General features: G+C 54.9%; 1 protein-coding gene across 2 annotated transcripts; it reads left to right on the top strand.

The window, feature by feature from the left end:
- The first annotated feature begins 1,752 nt into the window (after positions 1–1,752).
- Positions 1,753–23,249, top strand: Napa (NSF attachment protein alpha). 2 transcript variants are annotated; one of them, XM_004672775.2, is made up of 11 exons: positions 1,753–1,965; positions 11,845–11,924; positions 13,470–13,586; positions 18,395–18,441; positions 18,888–18,965; positions 19,081–19,136; positions 19,208–19,292; positions 19,834–19,938; positions 20,967–21,035; positions 21,354–21,404; positions 22,570–23,249. In XM_004672775.2, the coding sequence occupies exons 1-11, from the start codon at positions 1,868–1,870 to the stop codon at positions 22,669–22,671; spliced, it is 888 nt and encodes a 295-aa protein (XP_004672832.1). In that variant the 5' UTR covers positions 1,753–1,867; the 3' UTR covers positions 22,672–23,249. The 2 variants fall into 2 exon arrangements, with proteins under 2 accessions (XP_004672832.1, XP_044990459.1); XM_045134524.1 differs by lacking the exons at positions 1,753–1,965; positions 11,845–11,924; positions 18,395–18,441 and having other exon boundaries at positions 13,527–13,586.
- The last annotated feature ends 1,379 nt before the right edge of the window (positions 23,250–24,628 follow it).

Raw genomic sequence — 24,628 nt, 5'->3', positions numbered from 1 at the left:
GCAAATAAATGCCAGATGCATGTGCTACTATGTGCATTTGGCTTACCTGGGATCTGGGCGACTGAACCTGGATCCTTAGGCTTCACAGGTAAGCACCTTAACTACTAAGCCATCTCTCCAGCTGTATTTATTTATTTTAAAATATTTTTGTTTTAATCTATTTGCAAGCAGAGAGAAATCAGAGAGAGAGAGAGGTGCACCAGGGCCGACAGCCACTGCAAACGAACTCCAGACACATGCACCACTATGTGCATATGGCTTATGTGGGTCCTGGAAAATCGAACCTGGATACTTATCCTTCATAGACAAGTGCCTTAACCACTGAGCTATCTCTCCAGCCCATCCTTTTAATTTTTGTATGAGAGAGAGAGAGGGAGGAAGGGAGGGAGGGAGGGAGGGAGGGAGGGAGGGAGGGAGGGAGGGAGAGAATTGGCACGCCAGGGCCTTCAGCCACTGCAATCAAACTCCAGACGTGTGCGTGCCCTTGTGCCCATGTGCGACCCCGTGTGCTTGCGTCACTGTGCATCTGGCTTAGTGGGACCTGGAGAGTTGAGTCCATAGGCTTCTCAGTCAAGCGCCTTAACAGCTAAGCAGTCTCTCCAGCCCTGGAACCTGAATTTTTAACAGCCTTTCTTCAACTTTGTATTATTTATTTACTTTGAAAGAGAGAGGCAGATAGGTAGAGAGAATGGGTGTGCCGACCTCTAGCCAGTACAAGCAAATTCCAGCTGCATGTGCCACCTTGTGCATCTGGCTTACATGGGAACTGGGTAATCAAACCTGCTTCCTTAGGCTTCACAGGCAAGCGCCTTAACCGCTAAGCCATCTCACCAGCTCTCAACCACTTAAAAAAATATTTTTTTAATTTGAGAGAGAAGCAGATAGAATGGGCCTCCAACTGCTGCAAACGAACTCCAGATGGCATGTGCCACGTTGTGCATCTGGCTTATGTGGGTACTGTGGAATCGAATCTAGATCCTTTGACTTTGCAGGCAAACGTCTTAGCTGCTAAGCCACCTCAGCCCTGAACTCCTTTTTTTATTTTCCCGAAGTAGTGTCTCACTGTAGCTCAGCTGACCTGGAGTTCACTATGTAGTCTCAGGGTGGCCTCGAACGCACAGCAATCCTCCTACCTTTGCCTCCCGAGTGCAACTACTTTTTATAAAATTAGAATGAGAGATACTCTCCACCACTTCCTCCCATTCCCTCCACACCTTTATACATACCACTATGCGGGCTTCCTCAAGGCAGTTCCAGCACCCGTCGGCAGAGGGCGCATGAAGTAGCACAGTTTCCTTTGAGTGGCGTATAGCGTGCAGGCGGGGCTAAACTGTTCTGGAGACAGGTCAAACCCCAGGCTTGAAGGCGGGGCTGTCACGTGAGCGTCGGTGGTCAGCTGACTGTAGCGTACAAATTAGGCGGGGAGGGGAGAGGAGGGGGGAGGTGGAAAGAGCCTCAGGCCACTGCTGATTGGTGGAAGAGAATGCAGATAGCTTTTTTTTTGAGGCGGGCCCTTGGCGGCGGAGAGCTATGATTGGCTTTGGCCGCGTCACGTGGCGGGTGCGCCTGGCGCTCTGGGAAGCTAATGGGAATGCTGGACGCGCGTGTGCGCACGCGTCAAAGCCTCGGGCAGCCGGTTGGTGCTCCCGAACCTCAGGGCCCGGCGGGGGGCGTGGCCGGCGGGGCGCGCGCTCGACCTGCGAGGCTGCTGGTTGGTTGGCGCGAGTCACGTGGTGCCGGGCCGCAGAGGGCGTGCGCGGTACGACGTCAAGGCCGCCCGCGAAGCTCCGGTGGCCTGAGGACGGCGGCCGGGCGGCGGTGGAGTGTTCCCAGGGCGTCCGAGTTGTTGACAACTTCCGCGGCGGCCATGGACAACTCCGGCAAGGAAGCGGAGGCGGTGGCGCTGCTGGCCGAGGCGGAGCGCAAAGTGAAGAACTCCCAGTCCTTCTTCTCCGGCCTCTTTGGGTGAGAGCCCGGCGCGGCTTGGGCCGAGGGGACAGGAGGACGGGACGCGGGGATGCCGTGGCCAGGGGGCCACAGGGCCCGGGCTGTGGCAACGCAGCCGGAAGACAAAAGTTTGAGACGACGGAAGGGCCCTGGGGCTGAGGCCACCCGGCCGGGGTGACACCATGTTGAGGCGCGAAAGGGAACCTCGCGAGGGGACGCGGCCCGAGGCCTTAAAGGGGCGGCCGAGGGCCTGCGGGGGCCGGGAGAAGGAGAAGCAGCCAGGTTCCGAATCCGTCTGCACCCGGGAAGCCTGATGGCAGGTTCCAGACTCCGGGCGTGGGGCCCAGGACACCTGCCTAAGGGACCACCTTATCCAAGGCCGGTGACACTGGGTTTGGGTGTATCTGGATGCCCTAGTGAGGAATCAGACAGCAGGCCGCAAGGATCAGGGTTGCCTGATCCTGGGAGGATGTGCGGAGTCAAGTGTTTGAGGGTGCCCTAGGAGTGGGGCCCTGTGTAGAAGTGACTTAAGTGTGTAAGGCGTCCTGGACTGAGAGGTGGGGCACTCGGGGGGGGGGGAGGACAATGATGCTGTTGGCTTGGGGGAAGGAGATGGCATCAAGGGGGAGGATGTGGCACAGGAGCCAACCAAAGCAGGCAGTGGCCTAAAATCTAGGAGTCTGAAAGGAGTGCCGTGGAGCCGAGCCTGGAGGGAGAGGGAATGCACACCCCGAAGGTGGAAGACATTTCACACCAAGTCCTGGCCAGCTCGTTCAAGCTCACCATCCTCAGCAATCTTAGTTTAGGAGCAGCAGAGCCCAAGCTTGGGACGAGACTGCCACTACCCTGGTCACGTGGTGGGAGTTTATTTCCCTGAAAGGGGATCATCGATAAACCCCACTGTGGAAGTGTATTCTTAGCATCAAGTATGTGAGCCTGGCACCACGTTAAAGGGTCAGTAGTCCGGAGGAAACGGATTTGGGGCATGCATGTGACTGATGGGAGAGGCTGGGGAGCCTGAGTATGATCTGGATAGTGCAACAGAGCTAGGGAGGATTCGCAAATTGCTTGGGAGGGTCCAGAAAGGCCCCAGACAGTGAAGAGGACTGAGGGGAAGGGTCGAGGGAGGTGATGGAGAGGAAGAGCTGTGCTAAGGGCAGGCCAGAGCCAGGGACTGAAGATGCAGAGACTGGGGAGAGAGGGGGAGGACTACTAGAATTTTCCAGAAGCTGAGGGGAAGAGCCTGGGGCTGGAGAGGGCTGTGTTAGGGGCCCACCCCAGTTTGGAAAGCAGTGAAGGGAAGACGTTTTCAGGAGGAAATGGAGCTCCCCCTTGTTACTTGAGGTTGGATAATGTTTAGCAGAGGAACCTAAAGAATGTGGAAGGAATTGCTTGGTGTGGAGAAATATCCGGATTCTGATGGGCTGTTTGATTAGATGCAGTGTTTTACCTGAGAGGCTAAGAGCAGAGAGGGGCTCTGTGTGTTTCTTCTCAAGGGGAGAGGTTCAAGTGTGGTGTTTGGGGGTGGGGCCAAGAGCTCAGTTTTCAGCAGTAGTTTTCCTGGTGGCACTGTGTCTGGTTCCTTTGACCCAGAGAGATAAGTGTACAGTTGGGCTGTTTGCAGAGAGCAGCTGTTAGCCCCCAGACACTCCATACCTGCTTAACACTTCCCAGCCACTAATCAAGCAAAACTGTTAGGTGTAAAGACCAGGCTGTGTCATTATGTGAAGTTCTCTGCGTGAATTGGAGGGAGGTGCTTGGTGAGGAGGGCAGCTGGGTCTTGAGGAACTCTGGGGCATGCATGGGAAGGCAGTCTCGGCAGGGGGTGGTGTGAACAAAGGTGTGGTGTGTGAGTGCAGCTTCTGCCCACAATGACCGAAGTAGAGGGGTCAAGGAGGGCTCTTAGAGGAGAGAGCTCTGTATAGGCGGAGGCTGAGCAGACCTGGGGTGCTCTGTGGTGGAGAGCAGCATAGGTCCAGAGGCATGAAGCCTGTCTGCTGAAGGTTTCACCCAGGGGGTTCCTCGTTAGGCTAAAGCTTTAGAATGGTGGAGGGGAGGGAGGCTGCACACAAGAGAGGCCTGTTCGCATGAGCTCGGACTGGAGGCACTGGGGAGCCCAGGAGGTTTTAGTCAGGCCTGTTCCAGAGGGCTCCTGCTTGCCCTTCTCAAAAGGACTGCAGCAGTTGGTGTGGGGACCATCATGGGAACTAGCAGGTAACATGTACTTAAGTGCTGGCTCAGCCTCTCCATCCTGCATGGGCCTGGCCGCTTAACCTGCCTCCTCTTATGTAGTCCCCACAAAATCCCCATGGAGGCAGAAAAGGATAAAGGAGGCTTAAAGTTGATTTATTTGCCCAGTACCACAGGAAGTGGGGAAAGCAGCCACCAGCAAGCAGAACAGAGCGGGCCTGTGTAGTGCACAGCCTCTCCCTTAGCTGTGTCTCCAGAGTCGTGTTCCCCTCAGGCTTGTGCCCATTAGTGGGTGCTATATAGGAAAGGTGTCGGTCAGTGGTGTCAGGAGCTGCCTCATTAGTTGTGCTCCTCCCATGGCATTTGCCTCCCATCACGTGGAAGAATAGTAGGTACATTTTGATGTTTCCGGTCCCCTAGAAGAATTGAGGAGGTGCTGTAGGGGAGTGCCCTAGGCCCCGGAGCTCGGGAGCTGACCCAGAGGTCAGTTGGAGCAAGCCCACTTCAGGGACAGAAGCGCTTGCTCTTTGTGCTCCAGCCCTGGAATCGGCACTGGCCAGGTTAAGCATTGGACCAGTGGCCTCCACTCAAGGCCTGGAGGGGGAACGCTGGCGCTTAGCTGGTGTCTGATGCTTCTCCCTTCCCATCTGGGAGCATCAGAGATGACGTCTTCCTGAACTAGGACTCGTGCTCATGTCCTGTATATCTTTACATGCCCTCACCTGGTGCTCAGGCCTCACCTTGGGCTGCCAGATGGTAGGGGACTTTGAAACACCGGCCAGTTAGTTTAGGATCAAAGCCGTCTCAGTATTTTTCTGTGGCAGTGCACATGCTTGGGAGAGTCCAGGTGCCCTTTTTTCTCTTCCTCCTGCCATCTCCCATAGTCCAGAGACTCATCTGCTGTGGCCCCCTGTGGCTGAGTGGCTCCTGAAAGGCCGTTCTGTCACCGGGGCTCTTCCTGACCACATGCACACACAAATCAATAAGCAACACAGATTCAGAAGCCAGGGATGGTGGTGCACACCTTTAATCCCCAGCATTTGGGAAGCTGAATTGAAGGATCACCATTAGTTTGAGGCCATCCTTAGCTACAGAGTGTGTTCCAGGTTAACCAGGGCTAGAGTGAGACCCTGCCTTTCAAAAAAAAAAAAAAAAGTGTAACATGTATGCGGAGTTTCTTCATGAAACAAAGGTCAGCCTGGGTCCTGCACCCTAGGGTTGTCCTGCACAGTAAATGGACTGATGTGAGGCACATTGCTGGCTGTGAGCACTCATAAAAGGTGCTCAGCCAGGTGTGGTGGCACACCTTTAATCCCAGCAGTCAGGAAGCAGAGGTAGGAGGATCGCCATGAGTTCAAGGCCACCCTGAGACTACATAGTGAATTCCAGGTCAGCCTGCCTAGAGCAAGACCCTATGAAATACCAAAAGAAAAGAAAAAAAAAGATGCTCCTAGTATGGTTATTAATGGGTGTCATCACTGTGAGTTGAGCTGGAGGATAGGAGGTGATAGACTGCTCTGTACACAAACCACCTGTTCTTTAATATGAGGCACTGACAAGCTAGCTTTCTCTCTCTCTCTCTCTCTCTCTCTCTCTCTTTTTAGTATTTTATTTATTTGCAAGGAAAGAGAGAGATAATGGGTGCCACTGCAAGTGAACTCCAGATACATGGCCACTTTATGAATCTGGCTTTACTTGGGTACTGGGGAATTGAACCTAGGTCATTAGGCTTTGCAGGCAAGCACCTTAACTTCTGAGCCTTCTCTCCAGCCCTGCCAGTTCCCTTGGCACCTGTGGGTACCAAGAGCCCAGAGGGCCCGCTTGAAACTGAGCAAGATTTCTGCTGGTTGTGTGTCCCTGAACTGAGCCTGCACCATTGAGCACAATGGTGAGTCCCAGTGCCTGCTACCAAGATGAACGCTGAAACCTTGGCTCCGCCTGCCCAGTCTTCAGGGAAAATAAGACTTCTGGGCAACCCAGGAGTTCCTAGGTTTGTCAAGGATGGATGCTGCCACTGTCCGCAGAAAGTTCCTGTACTTCTCCTCTGTGGGACAGGGCTGCGGAGAGACCCAGGCTGTCCTGGCATCTTTGAAGGAAAAGAAACCTTTCACTCTGGGTTTGGAGGAGCTGGGGTCTGCTGGGGGCTCAGAGAAGCAGCCATGTAAGAACAGGAGCCTGCCAGGCTAGACTAGTGACAGCAGAGGACCTGCCACTAAGTCCCGTCCCTTGTCATCCTGGGGAAGTTAGGGCCCAGATCCCTTATGCAGACCTCAACATCTGCTCTGACCTCTCCATGAGATGGGAGATGGCGTAGCATTTGCATAAACCTACACACAGCCTCTGTTGTGTCCTTTAGTGGAGTAGAGATGTGCAGGTTATAGCCTCACAGTGCTGGGTAAATGTGATGGAGACCTCTGCCCCATGATGCTGCTCAGGAATGACAAGGGAAAGCCCGGTTTGTTCAGTGCATGCACAGGGTTTCTTGGAATGTTTGGGATGGGCACTGGGTTGAATCCATGGGTGGAGACCCAGTGACTGCTCAGCCAGCCTGGAGGTGGGGGAGTGGGAGACCCAAGACTCTGGAACCGAAGAAGGAGGAGCGCTTAGCTCACTGGAAGGGGGAGGCTTAGCAGCCTACACTGAGCTGGTGAAGTAGGGAAACATCCCTGCTGTCTGTACTCTCTGTGGGGTCTGAGGACAGTGACACCCTCCTTTGTAGAGCGCCTGTGTGTGACAGTTTCCTGCAAGGTGTGAAGCCCTGTCCTGTAATGGGGGAAGCCAAGGGCAGTGAGGATGGGCTGGTGTTCCCATCCAGACCTGCCAGCACTGCAGGCGACAGCCTAGAGTTCCCATTTCAGGGTGGCTGGCAGCCCTGTGTGTTTCCCCTTCTTTCTTTGCTGCATGTCATGTGCCAGGCCAGGTCTTGAGCATAAATCATCCCTCTAGACTCCTTCCAAGTCAGCCGGTCAGGGTCACTGCCTCTGCTTCCCACCTGGAAAGAGGGAGACTCCATGTTACCAGCTAAGTGCCTGAAGGGTCTCTAGCTCCAGTCATTCCCTTTCTGCCTTGTGTCCTTCCCAGAACAGGCGCTTTCAGAGCTGGGCAGGGACCTTTAGTCTTTCAGCCTTCTTACTGGGGCCTGGGCAAGGGAGAGGGGTACGCAGAGCCTACAAGTGCTTAGAGCCCATACTTGTGAGGGAGGTTCATAGAGCAAGGGTGCGGGGGGTTAAGGTTTGGAATTATGAGGGATTAGGTCCCAGACCCCCAGTGCAGACAGAGGGTTGTCTTCTTTTTTTTTTTTTTTTTTGTCCTGAGGCAGGGTCTCACTCTAGCCCAGGCTGACCTGGAATTCACTATGTCATCTCAGGATGGCCTTGAACTCACAGCACTCCTCCTACCTCTGCCTCCCCAGTGCTGGGATTAGAGGTGTGTGCTAGCACGCCCCACTCCAGAGTTGCCTTGGGGCCGATGGCAGGGTTCGCGGCCTGCACTGCTGCCGTCTTCCCTTGCCCTTCGGGCCGTAGATTGCACAGTGGGCTGGCTTAGTGGCACTTCCCATGCGAGGAGGTTGCTGAATGCAGCATCAGCAGGGAGCAGAGTCCACCTGTTGAGGGCAGCCTCTGCAGTGCGGGCTGCTCATTCTCAAGGAATTGGGGCCATGCCCCTGTCCCACCCTCCTCTTATTATTTTTTCCAGAGGACTTGGATGCTGAGCAAAGACCTTTCCCCAGGCTGCAGTGTCAGATTGGCCCCAGCCTCTCTGTAAAGCAGGGCACTCACCTCTCAAGTCCTGACATGCTCCTCCAGGTGCCAGCATTGGCATCATGAACTTGCCTAGCACGTTGAGAGTTACACTGGGTTCAGAAGGGCACTGGCAGGCCCTCTGTCCATCGTCCTCAGTGAGGGATGAGTGCCTGGCTGCATAATCTGGCCCATGGGCCTTGAGTCCAAGAGAACCAGGGATTAGTGCCTGTGGCTATGGCTGCCCCAGAGGCAGAGAGACCCACAGGCCTTAACTGGGAAGTCGCTCCATCTGTCTAGTCTTCTGCGGTCCTTGGGAGGCTGCAGGTGAGTGGTGCGGGGTGGTATGTTTCTGAGGACCAGGAAGGATGGAGGCAGGAGGTAGGCTGGCTAAGCCTGCCCTGCAGAAGCCCTGGCCACGTCCTGCCAGTGCCTTCGCTTTCCTAGTTTCTCTTCGCCCTCCATATGGCAGGTTGGTAGCTGCATCTGGGAGACCTGAGACTGCTTCCTCCATGCTAGAGGGTGATCGCATTTGGTAATTATAGACAGCCAGTACCAGGCCGGCCCCAACTGGTTCCTGCATTCCCAGCAAAGCGGAGTGAGTCGTGGGCTGACAGTGCAGCTGAGACAGCTTGGAGGAGGTCAGTGGGGGAGGCCTGTCAGCTGTCACACGCAGCACCACCCAGGCCCATCAGAAGGGGTCCAGCATGCTCCCATGGTGTCATGCAGGTGGCTTCCCTTTGGGGGTTGGCAGTTGTAGTCAGGTCACCTTAACTGGGTAACAGGACCACCTGACTGGGATGGGAAGCTTCAAATGAGCAAGGCGGTGAAGCTGAGGGCATCTTCTTCTGGTCACTCTGTGCCACATTAATAGGGTCTCCAGCCTCTTGTGTCCTCTGGCTTCATTTCCTGCCCTTCTCAATGCTGCAACCATTGCAGCCCTTCCTCAGAGTCACCAAGCACAGTTCTGACTCCTTTCTGCACACGTTGTGAGTACTTCCTGAGTGCTCCTCCCTGGCTCTGAGGATGATGGCTCCTTAGTCACTGAGGACTGAACCCCAGCGTCACACCTGCAGGTGTAGCACTTGTCCCTGCCCCTGTAGTGGCTGTGAGCAGGCTTTCCCGGGAACTTTATGAGCTGGCATCGCCTCAAGTAATCAAGTTTTGTTCATGGTTCTAGAACAGTGTACATGGCTTCTTCGGGATGTACAGACCTACACAAGTCACTTTCACTTTCTCTCTTGGGTACTTCCCTCCCAGCCCCAAAAGGACTTAGGAGTCTGGAGATCTCCTGCCAGGCAGGGCCAGCCTGGGCCCTGAGCGGTAATCCCTTTGGCTTTCCTGACAGAAGGAGAGCCAGCTCAGCTTAGTGTGGGATCAAGAGTGTTTCAGCCAGGCAGCTGCTGGCTTTGTGCTGTGTCCGCCTGTGGCATTGAGCTGGAACAAACCTGACTGGCTCTCACTGCTCCCTGCTTGGGGCCTCTTGGTAGATAGGATGGGTGTGCTATCCTCTGCCAGGAGCCAGAACTCTTTCAAAGGCTGTCTGGGGCTGGATAGGACCTAGTTCTATTGGTGGGTTTTTTTTTTTTTTGGTGGTATTGGGGTTTGAACCCAGGGCCCCAAGCATGTTAGGTAAGCTTATATCCCCAGTCTTGTGGACAGAATTTGGTTGTACCAACCAAGAAAGGAAGGCTAAGTTAGGGGATCTGTGGGGTGGATAGACCTGGGGTTAGCGTCAGTAAGTGTTCAGGGGCTGGTGATCGCTCAGTCCGTGCAGCGTTTACCTAGCATACACAGAGCCTTGGGTTTGATACCCAACACCACAACAAGTGGGCACGGTGGTGCATCTCCTGTAATCCCAGCACTGGAGGTAGAAGCAGGAGCATTAAAGGATGCCCTTCCTCATCTGCAGAGAGTTCAGGGCCAGCCGGGCTACTTAAACCCTGAGAGAGCCTGAGAGTGAGAAGGGCAGAGGGGGAGGGGATATGAATACGAGAGGCTGAATGTGAGTGTTCCAGGGGTGAGGTTGTATCTCATTGGTAGAGCACTTGCCTGTCATGCCCAAGGCTATGGGTTCCAACCCCAGTACCTATCTGAAAGAACGTTCCAGAGAAGGCCTTCCTGAGAGGTTGTATGATCTGAAGGGTCCTCCAGAATTCTCCTGGGCCAGAGTCATTTGGACGCTGCTCACCTCTCCGTGGCTGGATGGCCGTCCAGGGGAAAGATAGGTACTCTGCTGGAATGTGGGGCCCCCTCTGCTCAGGACCACTTTCCAGAGCAGTGGAGGGTGTGTTTTTGCCTGAGGACATACCTTATCTGGTGGACTTCGGATGCCGGAGGCCCAGCCAGCCAGCCAACCCCTCCCTGCTCTGTCAGTTGTTCCTTCCTAGACTTGCCCAAAACAAGCTGCTCCCCAAAGTCCCAAGCCCAGGCACCCCCAGACCTGCTGAGCCAGTCTGTGGCAGTGAGACTGTGGGTACCATGCTGGGGCCAGTCAGGGGCGTGGGGAGGCTGGCTTATGCACCCGCAGAACAGTGGGCAGGGTTCTTTCAGCGTGGATCTGTGTCCTACCCCCCCACCCGTGGTACTGTGTTGTGTTGTGTTGTGTTGTGTTGTGTTGTTGTGTTGTGTGCCCCTATCCTGAAGGTGGGTGGTGTGGCTTTTCACCAAGGAAACACTCCTTTGCTCCCATGGGAAGGCTTTGAAAGCCACTGGGTAGGACTTCTGACTGTGGAATTTAGTCTGTGTTCACATGAGCAATGGGAGTTTGAATAGGCGTGGAGATCACAGATCTGGAAGGCTAGGCCTGGTTGGATTATCAGGAAATAGGGTAGAGAAGGGACTTGGTGGGATTTAGCTATATAGTCTAAAGGTGGCCTTGAACTCATGAAGGTCCTCCTACCTCTGCCTCCCGAGTGCAGGGATTGAAGGTGTGCGCCACCACGTCCAGCCCTTTTATTTGAGAGAGGGAGGGTGAGTGAGAGACAGAGAATGGGTGCACCAGCCACTGGAAACAAACTCTAAGCACGTGCATCACCTTGTGTAGCTGGCTTACATGGTTACTGGGGAATTGAAACCTGGATCCTTAGGCTTTGTAGGCAAGCACCTTACTTGCTAAGCCATCTTTCCAGCCTACCCCTCCTTTTTAAGTACCCTGGGGCAGTCATACAGTTTAGTATTAAAGAGTACTTGCTTGTCAAGCATACATGAGTCCCTGCATCACAAAACACTTAAATAAATAAAACGTATGGGTGTGGTGGCTAAATTTTTCTGGAATAAATAAAATGTGAAGATGGTTTTAAATAACCTAGACAGTGCAAGTGGGGTGCATGGCACATAAGTTGGCTTCCCACGCCCAGCCCTAGTTCTACAGACTCCATCTTAAGGAACAGTGCTATTACCAGGTTTCTGTGTGTTTTTCCAGAAATAGTCTGTTTATATAAACATGTTTCTTTCTATTCTCACCCTCTTCATTTCTTCTGACAAATAGAAGCATTTTATATTTACATCTTATAAAATATGTCTTCCTATGGCCGCATTGCACTGCGTCTGCCCAGTCCAGAAGTGTAACGTCACGCTCCTGGTGGCGAGGTCGTTGTGGGCCAGTGGCAGTGCACAAGGCAAAGGACTGAGGCTCTGGGCAGCAGCAGAGCTCTACCGCCGGGCGAACCCTCCATAGTGCTTTGCAGCAGACACCACAGAGCAGGGTCCAGAAGAGGGACGCTGCGGAAGCCTCCTCACCACAGTGGTGCCCACCAGGGACTCTCGGAAGGGAGAAGGCAGCCTGTACAGACAGGGCCATTGTGTTCAGGGAGAAGGCCTTGGTGGTCCAGGGGCAGCAGTGGCACAGGGTGGCAGGGGTGGGAACAAACACAGCTCCACGGTTGCCAGATAGAGTGTGGGCTCACGTTGGTTGCTGATGACATGGTCTGCTTACCTGCTTACCTTTTTCCTGTCCTTCCCCTAGAGGCTCATCCAAAATAGAGGAAGCATGTGAGATCTACGCCAGAGCAGCGAACATGTTCAAGATGGCCAAGAACTGGAGTGGTACGCACCCCTCTGCTCAAGAACCCCTCTCCTCTCAGCATCTGGCCCTGTGGCCCTGGATGTGGCCCTCTCCAGCATCAGGAGTCCACTGGCGCAAGCCCAGTAGGATGCTGTAGTCCTTGGGTCAAGCCACAAATGTGGATTCACCCAGGATGGATGAGTGGATCCTGATAGACCCACAGACAGCTCTTTGAGAGATGTCTGCCTAAATTCAGAATTTCAGGCTTTTTGGAAGTCCTCTTGCTTTCCATTGGAATCACAATTCTGGGCTGGGGCTACATAGGAGTGGTTCCAATCTCACTCATCCTTAATCACAGCCTGTTTGTGAAGTATTAAATACCCAGTGTGCATAATTGGACATCCCTACAACCTTATGAGGGTGCCGTTAATAGCCCATTGCACAGACATGACAACCAATGCTTGGCCCAGCCCTGGATCCAAGACACTACCACTAGTAGGTCCCAGAACCAAGATTCAAAGGCAGGACTGTGCTGGCCTCAAGAGGCAAGAGAGCTTCCCAGGACAGGATGCAGGGAGGGTTCCTTCCAGGCTGCCAGGTGGAGTCTATGGGGTAACCTGCTATGAAGAGAGAGACCTAACGTGCTATCATACAGAGCCCATCTGAGGTGGATTTTATAATATGGCTTCTGTCAGTGAGGTTAGCTCAGCTCTGGGACACACGAGATCCTGTTTCTCACAAAACAATAACAACAACAACAAACCAAAATAATAACAACAATAAAAAGGAGGTCTAAGACTATAATATAGTTCAGTGGTAGAGTGCTTGCCTAAGTGCATGAAGCCCTGGTTTGATCCCCAAAACAGTAAACTACTAATGATACCAATGACAAGTGATGACAGTGAAACCCTGGCAGGTGGTGTGTGTCCTGTCACTCACAGGGTAGACGACACTCTGGCCCTCCCAGCTTGGGAGCCCCCACTTGAATTCAGCTGGAGCAGCAAATGGGGAAGGACCCCCAACTCCGAGTTGCCAGTGGTGCCAGGGCCTCACAGGTCACAGGAGCCTGTAGGATGATGGCAGAGGGTGGAACACAGGGGTTGGGAACTAGGCAGGAAGAGCTTCCTGGGTAGGTGTAGAGGAAGGAGAAGGGCTGGAAAGGAGCACATGTGGCTCCTCCTTGCCCAGAAACCCTCCCCTACGCCTGCCACACCTTGCCCTTCTAGTGATGGTTTGGGCCTTATGCCTTAAGAGGACTGCCAAGCCAAGAGGAGTGGAGCCTCCTCCCTTGGGCCTCATGTTCTTTGAGCACTATGCTCTGTGTTGGCAGAGGATGGGGTGAAGGCCTGAGATTTGTCCTGGGGCTCCCCCCAATGTGCCTAATCTGGGAACATCCCCTCAGGCAGCTGCCTGCCTCCCTCAGACTGCCGGGTGGACCACCAGGAGCCTCTGCACAGAGCTTAGACCCCAGGGCCAGGCCTTTCCTAGGCTTGTGCCAGCCCTCTTCCCCTGTCCTGCTGCATTCTCAGTGCAGTGTACCTCCTGGGCCCACGGAAGCCTGGTCAATTGTACTCTCCTGTCCCCAGCTGCCGGGAGCGCGTTCTGCCAGGCTGCCCAGCTGCACCTCCAGCTCCAGAGCAAGCATGACGCAGCCACCTGCTTTGTGGACGCTGGCAATGCCTTCAAGAAAGCCGACCCCCAAGGTGAGGGCCCCTGTGGCCATTCCAACTGAACCAGGCTGCCCAGCACAGCTGAGCGCTGTCCTTGCATTCTTGGGTGTCTCCCAGCGCCATGTCTTTCCAGTGGCCGACACATGATAGGCTAGGGGCAAAGTGAGTTCTAACTTCAGAATTGGCCAGTCCTCAGCTGGCATTGGCGGTCCTACTCTGAGTCCCGCCTCCCCCTGGGGTGTGCAGCCATCACCCCCTCCCAGGCAGACCTGTGAGCATTTGGGAGTGGGAGTTGCATTGCAGACCCACCGCCTGCCAGGGAGAGAGGCAAAGCTGTTCTGTTGTCAGAATTCACATGCAGGAGGGAGTGGGGGCGTGCTGAGACCAGCCAGGTAGGAATTGCTGCCGAGAAAGGAGCGGAAATTATCCTAACCTGGCTTCCCTGTGCCCTGGGGAAGAGCAGAGCTAACAGAGCCTTGGCTTGAGTTGCCCGAGAACAGGCTTTTTCTTGCAAGTGGGAGCATGTGGGGACAGCCCCCCCCCCCCATTTGGGACTGGTCTTGGCTTCATCCTGCCTCAGGCTTCTGATTTCCTGGGGAGAGGATTCGTTTTGTTGACTTCCCCTCCCAGGCAGGGTCTCACTCTAGCTGCAATCCTGTGGCTTCAGTTACTATGCCTGGCTTGGTGACTTTTTAATTCCGTGGTGCTGGAGATGGAACTTGGGGTCTTGAGCATGTCTGAGCCTTGCCACACACCCAGTGGTTTTAAATACTAAAACCAGACATAGGTTGTTAATTTTATTTTCTTTCATTTTGGGTTGTTTTTTTGTTTTTGAGGTAGGGTCCCGCTTTAGCCCAGGCTGACCTGGAATTTACTGTCTAGTCTCAGGATGACCTCCAACTCAGAGCAATCCTCCTACCTCTGCCTCCCAAGTGCTGGGATTAAAGGCATGCACCACCACACCCAGCCGTTTTATTTTTTAAATACATTTTTATTTGTTTGTTTATTTGTAAGCAGAGGGGGAGCAAACCAGCTCTCCAGGGCCTCTCGCCAGTGCAAATGGCCTCTGGACACATGCCATTTTGTGTACATAACTGTAGGTGGGCACTGGAGAATCAAACGTGGGTCAACCCAGGCTGGGAGGATTTGCAAGCAAGTGCCTTTAACCATTGAACCATCTCCCCAGCCTGGTTGTTAACTTTAAATTTTAGCAAGTAAAGATTTTTTATTATCATTATTATTTTGGTTTTTCAAGGTAGGGTCTTGCTAGAGCTCAGGCTGACCTGGGATTCACCATATAGTCTCAGGGTGGCCTCAAATTCTCAGTGATCCTCCTACCTCTGTCTCCCAAGTGCTGGGATTAAAGGTGTGCACCACCATGCCCCACTAGACTTTTTTGGTATATATATTTCCATTTATTTATTTGAGAGAGTGACACAGAGAAAGCAGCAGACAGACAGTGAGTATAGGTGTTAGGGCTTTCAGCCACTGCAAATGAACTCCAGACACTTGCACTACTTTGTGCAGCTGGCTTTATGTGGGTGCTGGGGAATTGAACCCCAGGCCATCAGGCTTTGCAAGCAAGTGCTTTTAACCATTGAGTCATCTCTCCAGGTCCAAGTAAAGGCTTAAAAAAAACACCCCTCAGCCAGGTGTAGTGGTGTACTCCTTTAATTCCAGCACTTGGGAGGCAGAGGTTGGAGTACCACTGTGAGTTCAAGTCACCCTGAGACTACATAGTGAATTCCAGGTCAGCCTGGTCCAGAGTGAGACCCTGGTACCTCTCATCCTACACTCAGGACGTAGAAAGAGTTCAAAGTCATCTTTAGCTATATAGTGAGTTTGAGGCCAGCCTGGGATACGTGAGGCCCTGTCTGGGGCTGGGGGAGTAGAAAGACTAGTGTTATAGTGTCACTGTCCCCTCAGGAGAATGGAAATAAGTGAATACTCTCTTGAAAAGGAGGTGTGCTGTGTTGGGAGAAAGGCCCGCCCCTCCGGGAAGATAGTTTGCAGAGGCTCTGTGGGCACCGTGCTCTCACCAGTGCCAGCGGCTGCTACCATACAGCACTGTTACAGGGCACAGCTCCCAGCTGTTTGTGTATACTGTCCCCAGACTGACCAGCCATTTCTTTTAACACTGGCATCTCGCAGATGTTGGCCCAAGCTGTGGCATGGTGGGGCTTGGGCCTGACAGGAAACTGAGGAACAGCCTTGCAGTTGGAGGGAATTGAATGCACCGAGCTGCAGGCTCCTTGTGTGACTCCAGACCCGGGGCAGCCTTGGGTTTGTTTTCATCTTGAGTCACCCCAGAAGCTCTCTCCTCCACAGAGCTCTCTGCAGCCTTCCCTTCTGCTCCCCAGGGAACTGGTTGGCCTGGAGACGCTGCCTGGCGTCTGTGCCACTCAGCTGCTGCTCCATCCGGAGCGACCCACCAACCAGCAAGACTCATTTCTGGGTGGCAGCTGCCAGGGTTTGTGACGCCACTGTGTTTCATGCTCTTGGAACAGAACTGCACCTCCCTCCTGTATGTGGGGCCTGGCTGTGTGATGTGGTCATGTCCTTTGAAGTAGGGGTGTGGACAGAGGCCCAGTGTGGCCTGGCTCTGGCTTCTGGAAGGACAGAGAATGGCCAGGCAGACCCAGACTGACGTGAGAGTGTGCTAAGGATGCTGTGTGGGAGGGCACAGAGGTGGCAAGGGTGACCCTGCTGGCACTTTTTTGAAAGGAGGAGGACTCAGCTGTCAGGGGAAGAGCTTCTGGGATACAGGACCTAGACCTGTGGTGAGTCGGGGAGGGTGACTGCTGCGGTGGCATCAACCCCACAGCCTCAGGTGCCCTTCCCAGTCCCGGCTCCACAGATGTGAGAGCGAGATCACCTTTCCATGGTGTGGTAGCTCACAAAGAAGGATGTGGCCCAGCATGGGAGGAGATCAAAGCCCCAAGGCCTGGACAGGTCACTCACTCCCCACTACACCCCTGTGCTGGGCCTGGAAGCTGGGGCCTTGTGCTTGACCTTGTGCCAGGCCAGTGCTCAGCAGAGCCTGCTGACCAGAGCCTGTGCAGACTACCATGAGATGGTGCTCAATGGACCCAGCACCCCCTGGCATCCAGTAAGGGGCATGCTGAGTGCCACAGCCTCTGCCTCTTGTCTGAGTGTCCCATGACATAGCTGGAAGGGCCCTGGGATCATGACTGTCCAGTTTCCCCTGAGGGGTTTCCTCACTCCCCTCCTCTGCCCTGTGCCTCCACCCCCCACCCCAGCTCTTTCTTCAGGCTCTCTTCTGAGGCCTCCCTCCAGGGCCAGGAAAGTGGCCTGGCCTCATGTGTCCTCCCTCTACCCCTGCACGTATTTACGGGGTGCCTTCTGTGCGCCACGCTGGTGCCTTTCACACAGTCCCCTTTCTTGTTGGGGTCTGTGACTTGTCAGGGTTGTTGAGGACATGTGCTAGGGCCTGGCTGTGTCAGTGGCTTCAACAAGAAGCAGAAGTAAGCTAGGCTTTGCGGCGGGAGTGGGTGCAGGCTGAGCACCCAGGAGGAGGAGGAGCAGGCCAGGCAGCTGGGCCCATGCCGGTCCAGGTGCACTCAGGCCTGTGGCCTCAGCTGTGCCCCGTGGTAGTGAACTTGCTAAGCTTGGCCAAGAACAGGCCAGGGTGACATCTGGCAGTCTGCCACTTTCCAGGACAGCTGTTCCTGGAGTGGGAAGCTGGCATGAAGGGACTTAGCCCCGAGAACCCGTGTTCCTGCCTCACCACCACAGCAGGGGCCGCCTGGTCGACAGAACCTGTGGCGGCAGGCTAGCAGAGGCTGAGCTCTCCCTAGGGAGCGGCCTTCACTACTGGGCTGCAGGGAGCCTTAAGCAGGAGCCGGGGCCGGGTGGGGGCAGCTGTACGTGGGCAGTGCTGTGCCGTGCTTGTCGGACTACCTTTTCTTGACATGTTCTCTCCATTCTGCCTCCTCTTCCTCAAGAATCTGGCTGTCACACTCTGACTCTGTGGGTCACTAGAGGCCTTTCAGAATTGCACAGCATACAGATGCTCAAAGGAGTGTTTCCTTTGGCTCCTAAGTGTCCACACTGGTCCTGGGCCTGTGAGCTTGGTGTCTCAGCCAGAGTGGGGTGTGGGCCAGTGCTTCCTGGAAGCACCCTCATTTCACGAGCACCCAGGCCACTGTCCACCCAGTGGGAAGCCTAGGAGCCCACTCACCATGTACCCCGTGGTCCAATTGGACCTTTTGCCCCCCACCTCCATCTCCCAGCATCCCTTCCTCCTGAGGTGCATTAATTGCTGTTTTAAAAAAAATCCTGAGAGCTCATTTCTAGCTGCCAGCAAATGCTTCCCACTCATGCCTCTCTCTCCTCCAAATAACTTGTCAAAAAAAAAAAAGCTTTTCTCCAGTTTAAAATCTTGGAGGAGGTGATACAGCAGAGCCATCCTGGTGTGTTGAGCGAAACTTCCTTTTGGAGACTGTGGGGCACATGTGAGGGCACATGGAGGGCTCAGTTGAGGTCAGAGTCCACACAGAGGGGCCCTGGCGTTGACACACAGCTACCGCTGGCCTCATCATACCCCCTGACCAGTACCCCTACCCTGGGAAACTGGTGGCATCCTGGCACCCCGGAGGAGAAGGGCTTCTCAGGAAGATGAGTCCAGCATGTCATGGTGTGCAAAGAAACACACGATCCTGCCAGGTTTCCTGGGGCTCCTGCCTTGTCCTTCCTGGTGGGCCTGAGAGCCCAGGAGTCGTGTAGCTGGGTTAGTGCGCACCTTGGGATCTCTCCGGGCCTACCATCTGTTGCCCATCCTTGGGACCTGCCAAGGTGACACTCTGCTCTCTCCTCCCCAGAGGCCATTAACTGTCTGATGAGAGCAATTGAGATCTACACAGACATGGTAAGGGCTCCCTGCTTGTCCTGTTCCTCAGTACCCTTCCCCACAGCCTCCAGCACATTCTTGCCCTGCTGCTGCAGCAGGTGGGGGCTGAAGCCCAGGGGAATTGGTCACCCGACTTGGCCTGGTGGGATCATACCCCTCCGGCTTCCCTGCTTCCACCCTTCTTTGTAGGGTTACTGGAGGGTGTGCCAGTGCCTCTCCCCTTGCCTGCTTCTCTCCCACTGGGCCCCAGGCAGCCTGGAGAAGGTTCAGCTCCACCCTGACCCAGGGGTGCAGCCTGGGCTCCTATCAGCTATTTACTGTCCCCCCTTCACACACCATCACCACCACCCCTATGGCAGTGTTGTTGTCTGAACCCTTCCAGAGGCAGGAATCCAAGGTGCACAGTCAAATGGGCTGAGCTTGGAGGGTATCTCATCACAGGCTGTCCTTTACTGTGTCCCCAGGGCCGATTCACGATTGCAGCCAAGCATCACATCTCCATTGCTGAGATCTATGAGACAGAACTGGTAGATGTGGAGAAGGTGAGTGAGTGTCGTCGGGGGTGAGGTCAGCTGCCCTGTGGATGCTGAGGGTGGCCGCAGGGAGGTGCCGCCTGCTGTCCTTCCCCCTCCAGTTGCAATCACTGTGTCTCCCCAGGCCATCGCCCACTATGAGCAGTCTGCAGACTACTACAAAAGCGAGGAGTCCAACAGGTAGTCCGCCCTCCCCTCCTCTTCCCACTCTCGCGTGGAACCCGCCGCCCCTTACACCTCTCCTCCCGCAGCTCAGCCAACAAGTGTCTGCTGAAGGTGGCTGGCTATGCTGCGCAGCTGGAGCAGTACCAGAAGGCCATCGACATCTACGAGCAGGTGGGCCGCTTTCAGCTGTCCTCTTGATACCTCCACCCTCCCTGCCTCAGCTTCCTCTTCCTCCTCCTCCATGTGCACACCTCCACCCTCATGCTGCATGTTCCCTGCCACTCTCACAGGAGCTAGCTGCCTGCAGGCCCCAGAGCGAGGCAGCTCCGCAGAAACAGCAGGGAGGAAAGCCATGGTGGCAGAGGAGGATCCCTTGTCCGCTGGGAGGCAGTGGGTGTCACATAGCTCCCTCCCATCTTGCTGCACTTGGGGGGAGCCAGGCTGTGGCCACAGGAGGAAAGCAGACAGCTGGCCACAGGGAAGGGGGGCAGACACCACCTCTCATGTTCCAGTAGCTGTCACCCTTCTGCCCACCAAGTGCCAGCCTCCCATGAGGCCTGACAGCAGTTCCTCCTCTCCATGGACACCTGGCTTCCCACCCTCATTGCAGCCTGGTCAGTCATGCTCTGCTTGCTGGGCTGGTTCCTGGCAGTGACCCTAGTCCTTGGTTTTCCTTCCTGAGCTCACAGTGACAATTCCATGTGGCCAACAGGTAGGGACCAGTGCCATGGACAGCCCCCTCCTCAAGTACAGCGCCAAGGACTACTTCTTCAAGGCCGCCCTCTGTCACTTCTGCATCGACATGCTCAATGCCAAGGTGAGTCCATTCCAGCCAGGCCACCTTCCCAGCTGACACATAACTGTGCTTCTCTTGGCCTGCCTATTGAGTCTTGGACAGGAAACACTGGCTGTCATTGCACAATTGGTCCTGACAGCTCTGCCAGGCCCTAGAAGGATTCATGTCCCCAGCTGCTGATTTGGTTCACCTGTTGTCAGCCCCTCCCCTTCATAGGTCACTCCAAATCCTTCCTGCGTCCATAAAGACAGCACATGGTCAGCTGTAGTTCAGAAACCATGGCTGAGCAGCTCGTGGCCACATGGGTAGGGTGCTGGCACTCCCAGTGGCATGATCAACCAGCTTCAGTTGCCCACCCACCTAATTTCAGAGCTGCATGGCAAAAAAGGAGGGATCAGTGCTGGGGAGGGTAGCAGGAAGGAGCTAGAAACTAGGTATTGGAATTTGATCTGCTGGAGTCACTTGTTCAGACTACAGGGGTCTGGACTCTGAGGTATCTGGCAGCTCCACCCCTTCTCCCTTGAGGGCAGTAGTGAGTAGCTTTGTTCTTGCAAGAGATGGAGAGGCTTGTTGTTCTTGTTTGTTGTGGTGCTGGAATGGAACCCAGGGCCTCATGCATGCTAATGTAGTGCTGAGCAAGCCCTCCACCACTGAGCCACAGTCCTAGCCCCTCACTGGTGGATTCTAGGCCATTGCTTGACTGCTAAGCCATACTCCCCAGCCCATGGGTTTCAACCCCCTCACACAGGGCCCTCACTTTAGGGCTCTTGTCCACTTTCATAATGGTCTCACTGTCACTTGACTCTCCCAAGGGTCCTCACAAGGCTCCCATGTGTGAAGTGCTCAGCTCTAGACCTGTCACATGGGGTGGACTCATTTACCTCCTTCCTGGTACCTCTTGGGAAGCCCGCCCCTTCCGCACAGTCACAGTGGTACTGTATCATCAGGCACAGAGTCAGGTGACTCCAGAGAGCTCACTGGGACTGCCCTCCTCTCCCCCTCCCCCTCCCCCTCCCCCTCCCTCTATCCCACCTCCCCATGCTGCTCAGCTCGCTGTCCAGAAGTATGAGGAGCTGTTCCCGGCCTTCTCGGATTCGCGGGAATGTAAACTGATGAAGGTGAATGCTGGGGCTGGACCCCGAGCTGGGGGTGGGCCTAGAGGTCCTCCAAGGGCTGCTTCTCATTTGAGTTCTCCTCCTGCTGGGTCTGTTTCCTACTTGAGAAAAGCGCAGCTGGGGGGAGGGAAAGGGCTAGGAGGCTGGGGCTCGCATAGTAGCACCCCAAGATCTTCCACCTGGGATCAAGCTGCTCCTGGTGAGCAGGCAGGCAGGGATGGGGTGTGCCCTTTCTTTCTCTCAGTGTGGGGTTCAACCCCCATAGCATGTGCTAGATCTAACTGGGTCAGCCTAGTGACCCTGTGTGCCACTGGCTTGCAGAAGCTGTTAGAAGCCCATGAGGAGCAGAACGTGGACAGCTACACAGAGTCGGTGAGTGGACAGTTGCCTGGGCTTTCTCCACATGCTCACCTGAGAATTTTCCCGTTATATGGTATGCCTCTTTCTGCTAGGCCCTGGCTATAACTTCTTTCCTGCAGTCACCCCAGAATCTCACAAGTAGCCCTGAGAGGTACAGTGAGTGTTGGCCCCCTTTATAGGTGGTGGCACAAAGACTGAGGAGAGATGAGTTGTCATCTTGGCCCCTCGGGGTTTAGACCCACATCTGTCCCCAAAACCAAGGTCTTTGCCCTGCTTGGAATCTCCAGAGTGAGCAACTGAGGCCTTTTCAAGTCAGGGGCCAGGGGAAGAGCTGAGGAAGAAGTGGAGCCGAGTGCTCACCTCCCTGTCCCCATGGACCAGACCCAGGGGATCGTTCTCCCTTTTCTTTTCTGAATGTTCTGGAACTCTTTGTTCCCAGCTAGATCCTGCCATGGTTCTCTGACCCATGTCTGCCACCCAGGTTTCTTCCTGGGTTTTGTCTGGCCAGGGTATCCCTATTCCCCCTGTATCCCAAATCCCCAAACCCTGAGGACAGAGACCAAGTTGACCTATCCCACCTGGCCCAGGGGGTGAGGCTCAGGACAGGTGGGCAGGTGGGCAGGCAGAGGTGGACCCGGCCGTTCTTACTTTGGCAGGCTTCTTCCTACCTGTAACACAGGGAAGCTGGCCAGAGCTTTTTTTTTTTTTTTTTTTTTAAGGCAATTGATACCAAGATCTTTTATTATTATTATTTCTAGTGGTTTTATTGAGAGAGGGAAAGAGGCAGAGAGAGAGAGGGAGAGAGACAGAGAAAGAGAGAATGAGCATGAGCACACCAGGGCTTCCAGCTACTGTAAACAAACTCCATATGCATGTGTCGCATGTGCCACCTCGTGCATCTGGCTTATGTGGGCACTGGGGAATGGAACCAAAGTCCTTTGGCTTTGCAGGCAAGCGCCTTAACCGCTAAGCCATCTCTCTTTCCAGCCCCATGGCCAGAGCTTTTTAAAGTTCCAAAGTGCATTGCCCCCCCCCCCCCAATACCGTACTACTAGCAGACAGAGCTGCCTGCTGCCCATCCTGTCCTCCGGGGAGGCTTGGCAGAGAGGCCTCCTGGAAACCTCGGGACTCAGGATGGGGAGGCCAGAGTGCCAGAGTCACCTGCTCTTGCCCACAGGTAAAGGAGTATGATTCCATCTCGCGACTGGACCAGTGGCTCACCACCATGCTGCTGCGCATCAAGAAGACCATCCAGGGTGATGAGGAGGACCTGCGCTAAGCTGTCCCATCTGCTCAGCTCAGACAGGTGCGGGAGACCTTCCCACCCTTTCCCCAGAGTCGCAGGCCACCTGGTGCAGTTCATGGGAGCCTGCACACCTCCAGGGGTGCCAGGCAAGACCTACTGACTGCACACTCAAGCTCTGCCCACTGCCTCCCTTCATCCTGCCATTTATTTAAGCCCCCGAAGGTGTCCTGTGCCCTGGAAGCCAGCTGGACAGAATCTGGGATGCAGTTTTCTGTGGGTGCTGTGGGAACCAGGGGTCAGTGCCTGGGCCCCAGCTCCCGACAGCTCTATGGTGAGGCTGTTTCTGTCTCTCCCACTCAGTCCCCCAGCAGAACTCTGAGCACATGCAGCCGCAGAGACTTGCTCTTGCTGCAGGGATGCCCCTCCCAGCTGGGATCGCCCCCAGCCTCCTGCAGCCCCAACCTCTCAGGTTAGACTTGGCCTTGGAGTCCCCAGGGTGTCCCTAGGCTCCACCCTGTACTTGCTCCTTCCCCAATGCTTCCAGATCTCTGTCAGCGGCCAGAGCTGCAGCTGGCCCAAGAAGGAAAATAAAACCCGCCACTTTTGCATGAGTCTCTTTTTCTCCACACCTCTTCTAACTCTCCACCAGTAGCATCCTCCCGTCAGGAAACCATGCTCTGGGCAGGATCTGGGGCAGACCCAGGGAGGAGCTGCAATGTGGAGTGCTAGGACTCAGGCACTCAGCAGGCTGGCGGGGGAACTGTGGCTGCCACCTGCACTATTTCAATGAAGACGGGTGGAAGGGCCACTGACTTCTCTGCACATTCCCCTGGAAAGCAGACACTCTCTGTCACAGGACTGGGGAGGAGGCCACCCTGGTGGGTAAAATAGGAGCCCCAAGTAGGGCTTGGGACTAGGAGAAGGGATAATAGGAGTCTTGTGCCTGGCAAATCTTGGAGAGCCAACATGTGTACCACACCCATGGCATGTCTGCCTGCAAGTCACAGTGGCTGTGCTGGACTCCTCCCTGTGGGGATCATTGGCTGAAGCTCTGGCAGAGGAGGAAGTGAGCAGGGGTGGGAAGGGAGGAGGCTGCCTGGGAGCCCAACTGGCAACTCCGCCTGTGAGCTTTCAGGTGTCCCCTGGTCAGAAGTGGGCCATCCTGACACCTCATCCTGTCCCTCAAGCACCCACAATTTGAGTTGGTTGATAACCTAGGCTGCTCTGAGCTAAGAGGAGTCTCCTTGTGACCTGAGACTGCCCAGTCTGCCATGGATTCTGGCAGGGGGAGGCATGTGGGAATCCCTGTTGGCCATGCCCAAGATTGGGTCTCAGTCAGCCCCAGCTGTTAGTATGTCTGCCCATCAGTGAGCATGGGCCATGCCCCTTTCTACTGTCCTTACACTGACCTTTCCACCCTGTTGGTTTGGGGTTCTTGAGAAAACTGCCAAGGTGGGTGACCTGTGCAGTGCAGCTGGAGATCAGACCTTTCCTTCCTAGCCTGCTCATGATGGAGGCTTACAGGGGCCAGTGCTGAGGGGGCTGGAGAGCTGCTCAGCTGTAAAAGGCGCTGGCCTGAAAGGGCAGCCCTGGCCTCATGTCGCGCTCCCTCTGGGAGGGCCACCGAGCACTGTTGCTTTGTCTGCTGGCCAGCATCTCTTCCTTTCTAACCTGGACACCTCACCATCACACTGCCTCTTGGACTTCTCTGTGCTGATGGGCTGGCAGTGCTGTCCCAAGGCCTGGTACATGTGTGGAGATTTTGCTGCTGCTGTTGTTTTGAGGTAGAGTCTTGCTCTAACCCAGGCTGACCTGGAATTCACTATGTAGTCCCTATGTAGTCACTAGGAAGTTGGCTTCAAACTCACAGCAGTCTTCTTATGTCTACCTTCCGAGTGCTGGGATCAAAGGCATCTGCTACCACAGGCCAGCCCGTTTGTTTGTTTGTTTGTTTGTTTGCTTTGGGGGGTGTCATGTGTGTTTGCACATG

This window comes from Jaculus jaculus, chromosome 14, assembly GCF_020740685.1.
Source record: "Jaculus jaculus isolate mJacJac1 chromosome 14, mJacJac1.mat.Y.cur, whole genome shotgun sequence".
In the NCBI taxonomy this organism is placed as follows: domain Eukaryota; kingdom Metazoa; phylum Chordata; class Mammalia; order Rodentia; family Dipodidae; genus Jaculus; species Jaculus jaculus.
The sequence above is the reverse complement of the archived record's forward strand: the minus strand, read 5'-3'. Positions and strand labels throughout refer to the sequence as shown.

Coding starts and splice junctions, on each gene's coding strand:
- Napa (XM_004672775.2), top strand. CDS start 1,868: ATGGACAACTCCGGCAAGGAAGCGGAGGCGGTGGCGCTGCTGGCCGAG. Junction 1,966..11,844: donor TTCTTCTCCGGCCTCTTTGG/GTGAGAGCCCGG, acceptor TCCTTCCCCTAG/AGGCTCATCCAAAATAGAGG. Junction 11,925..13,469: donor GATGGCCAAGAACTGGAGTG/GTACGCACCCCT, acceptor TCCTGTCCCCAG/CTGCCGGGAGCGCGTTCTGC.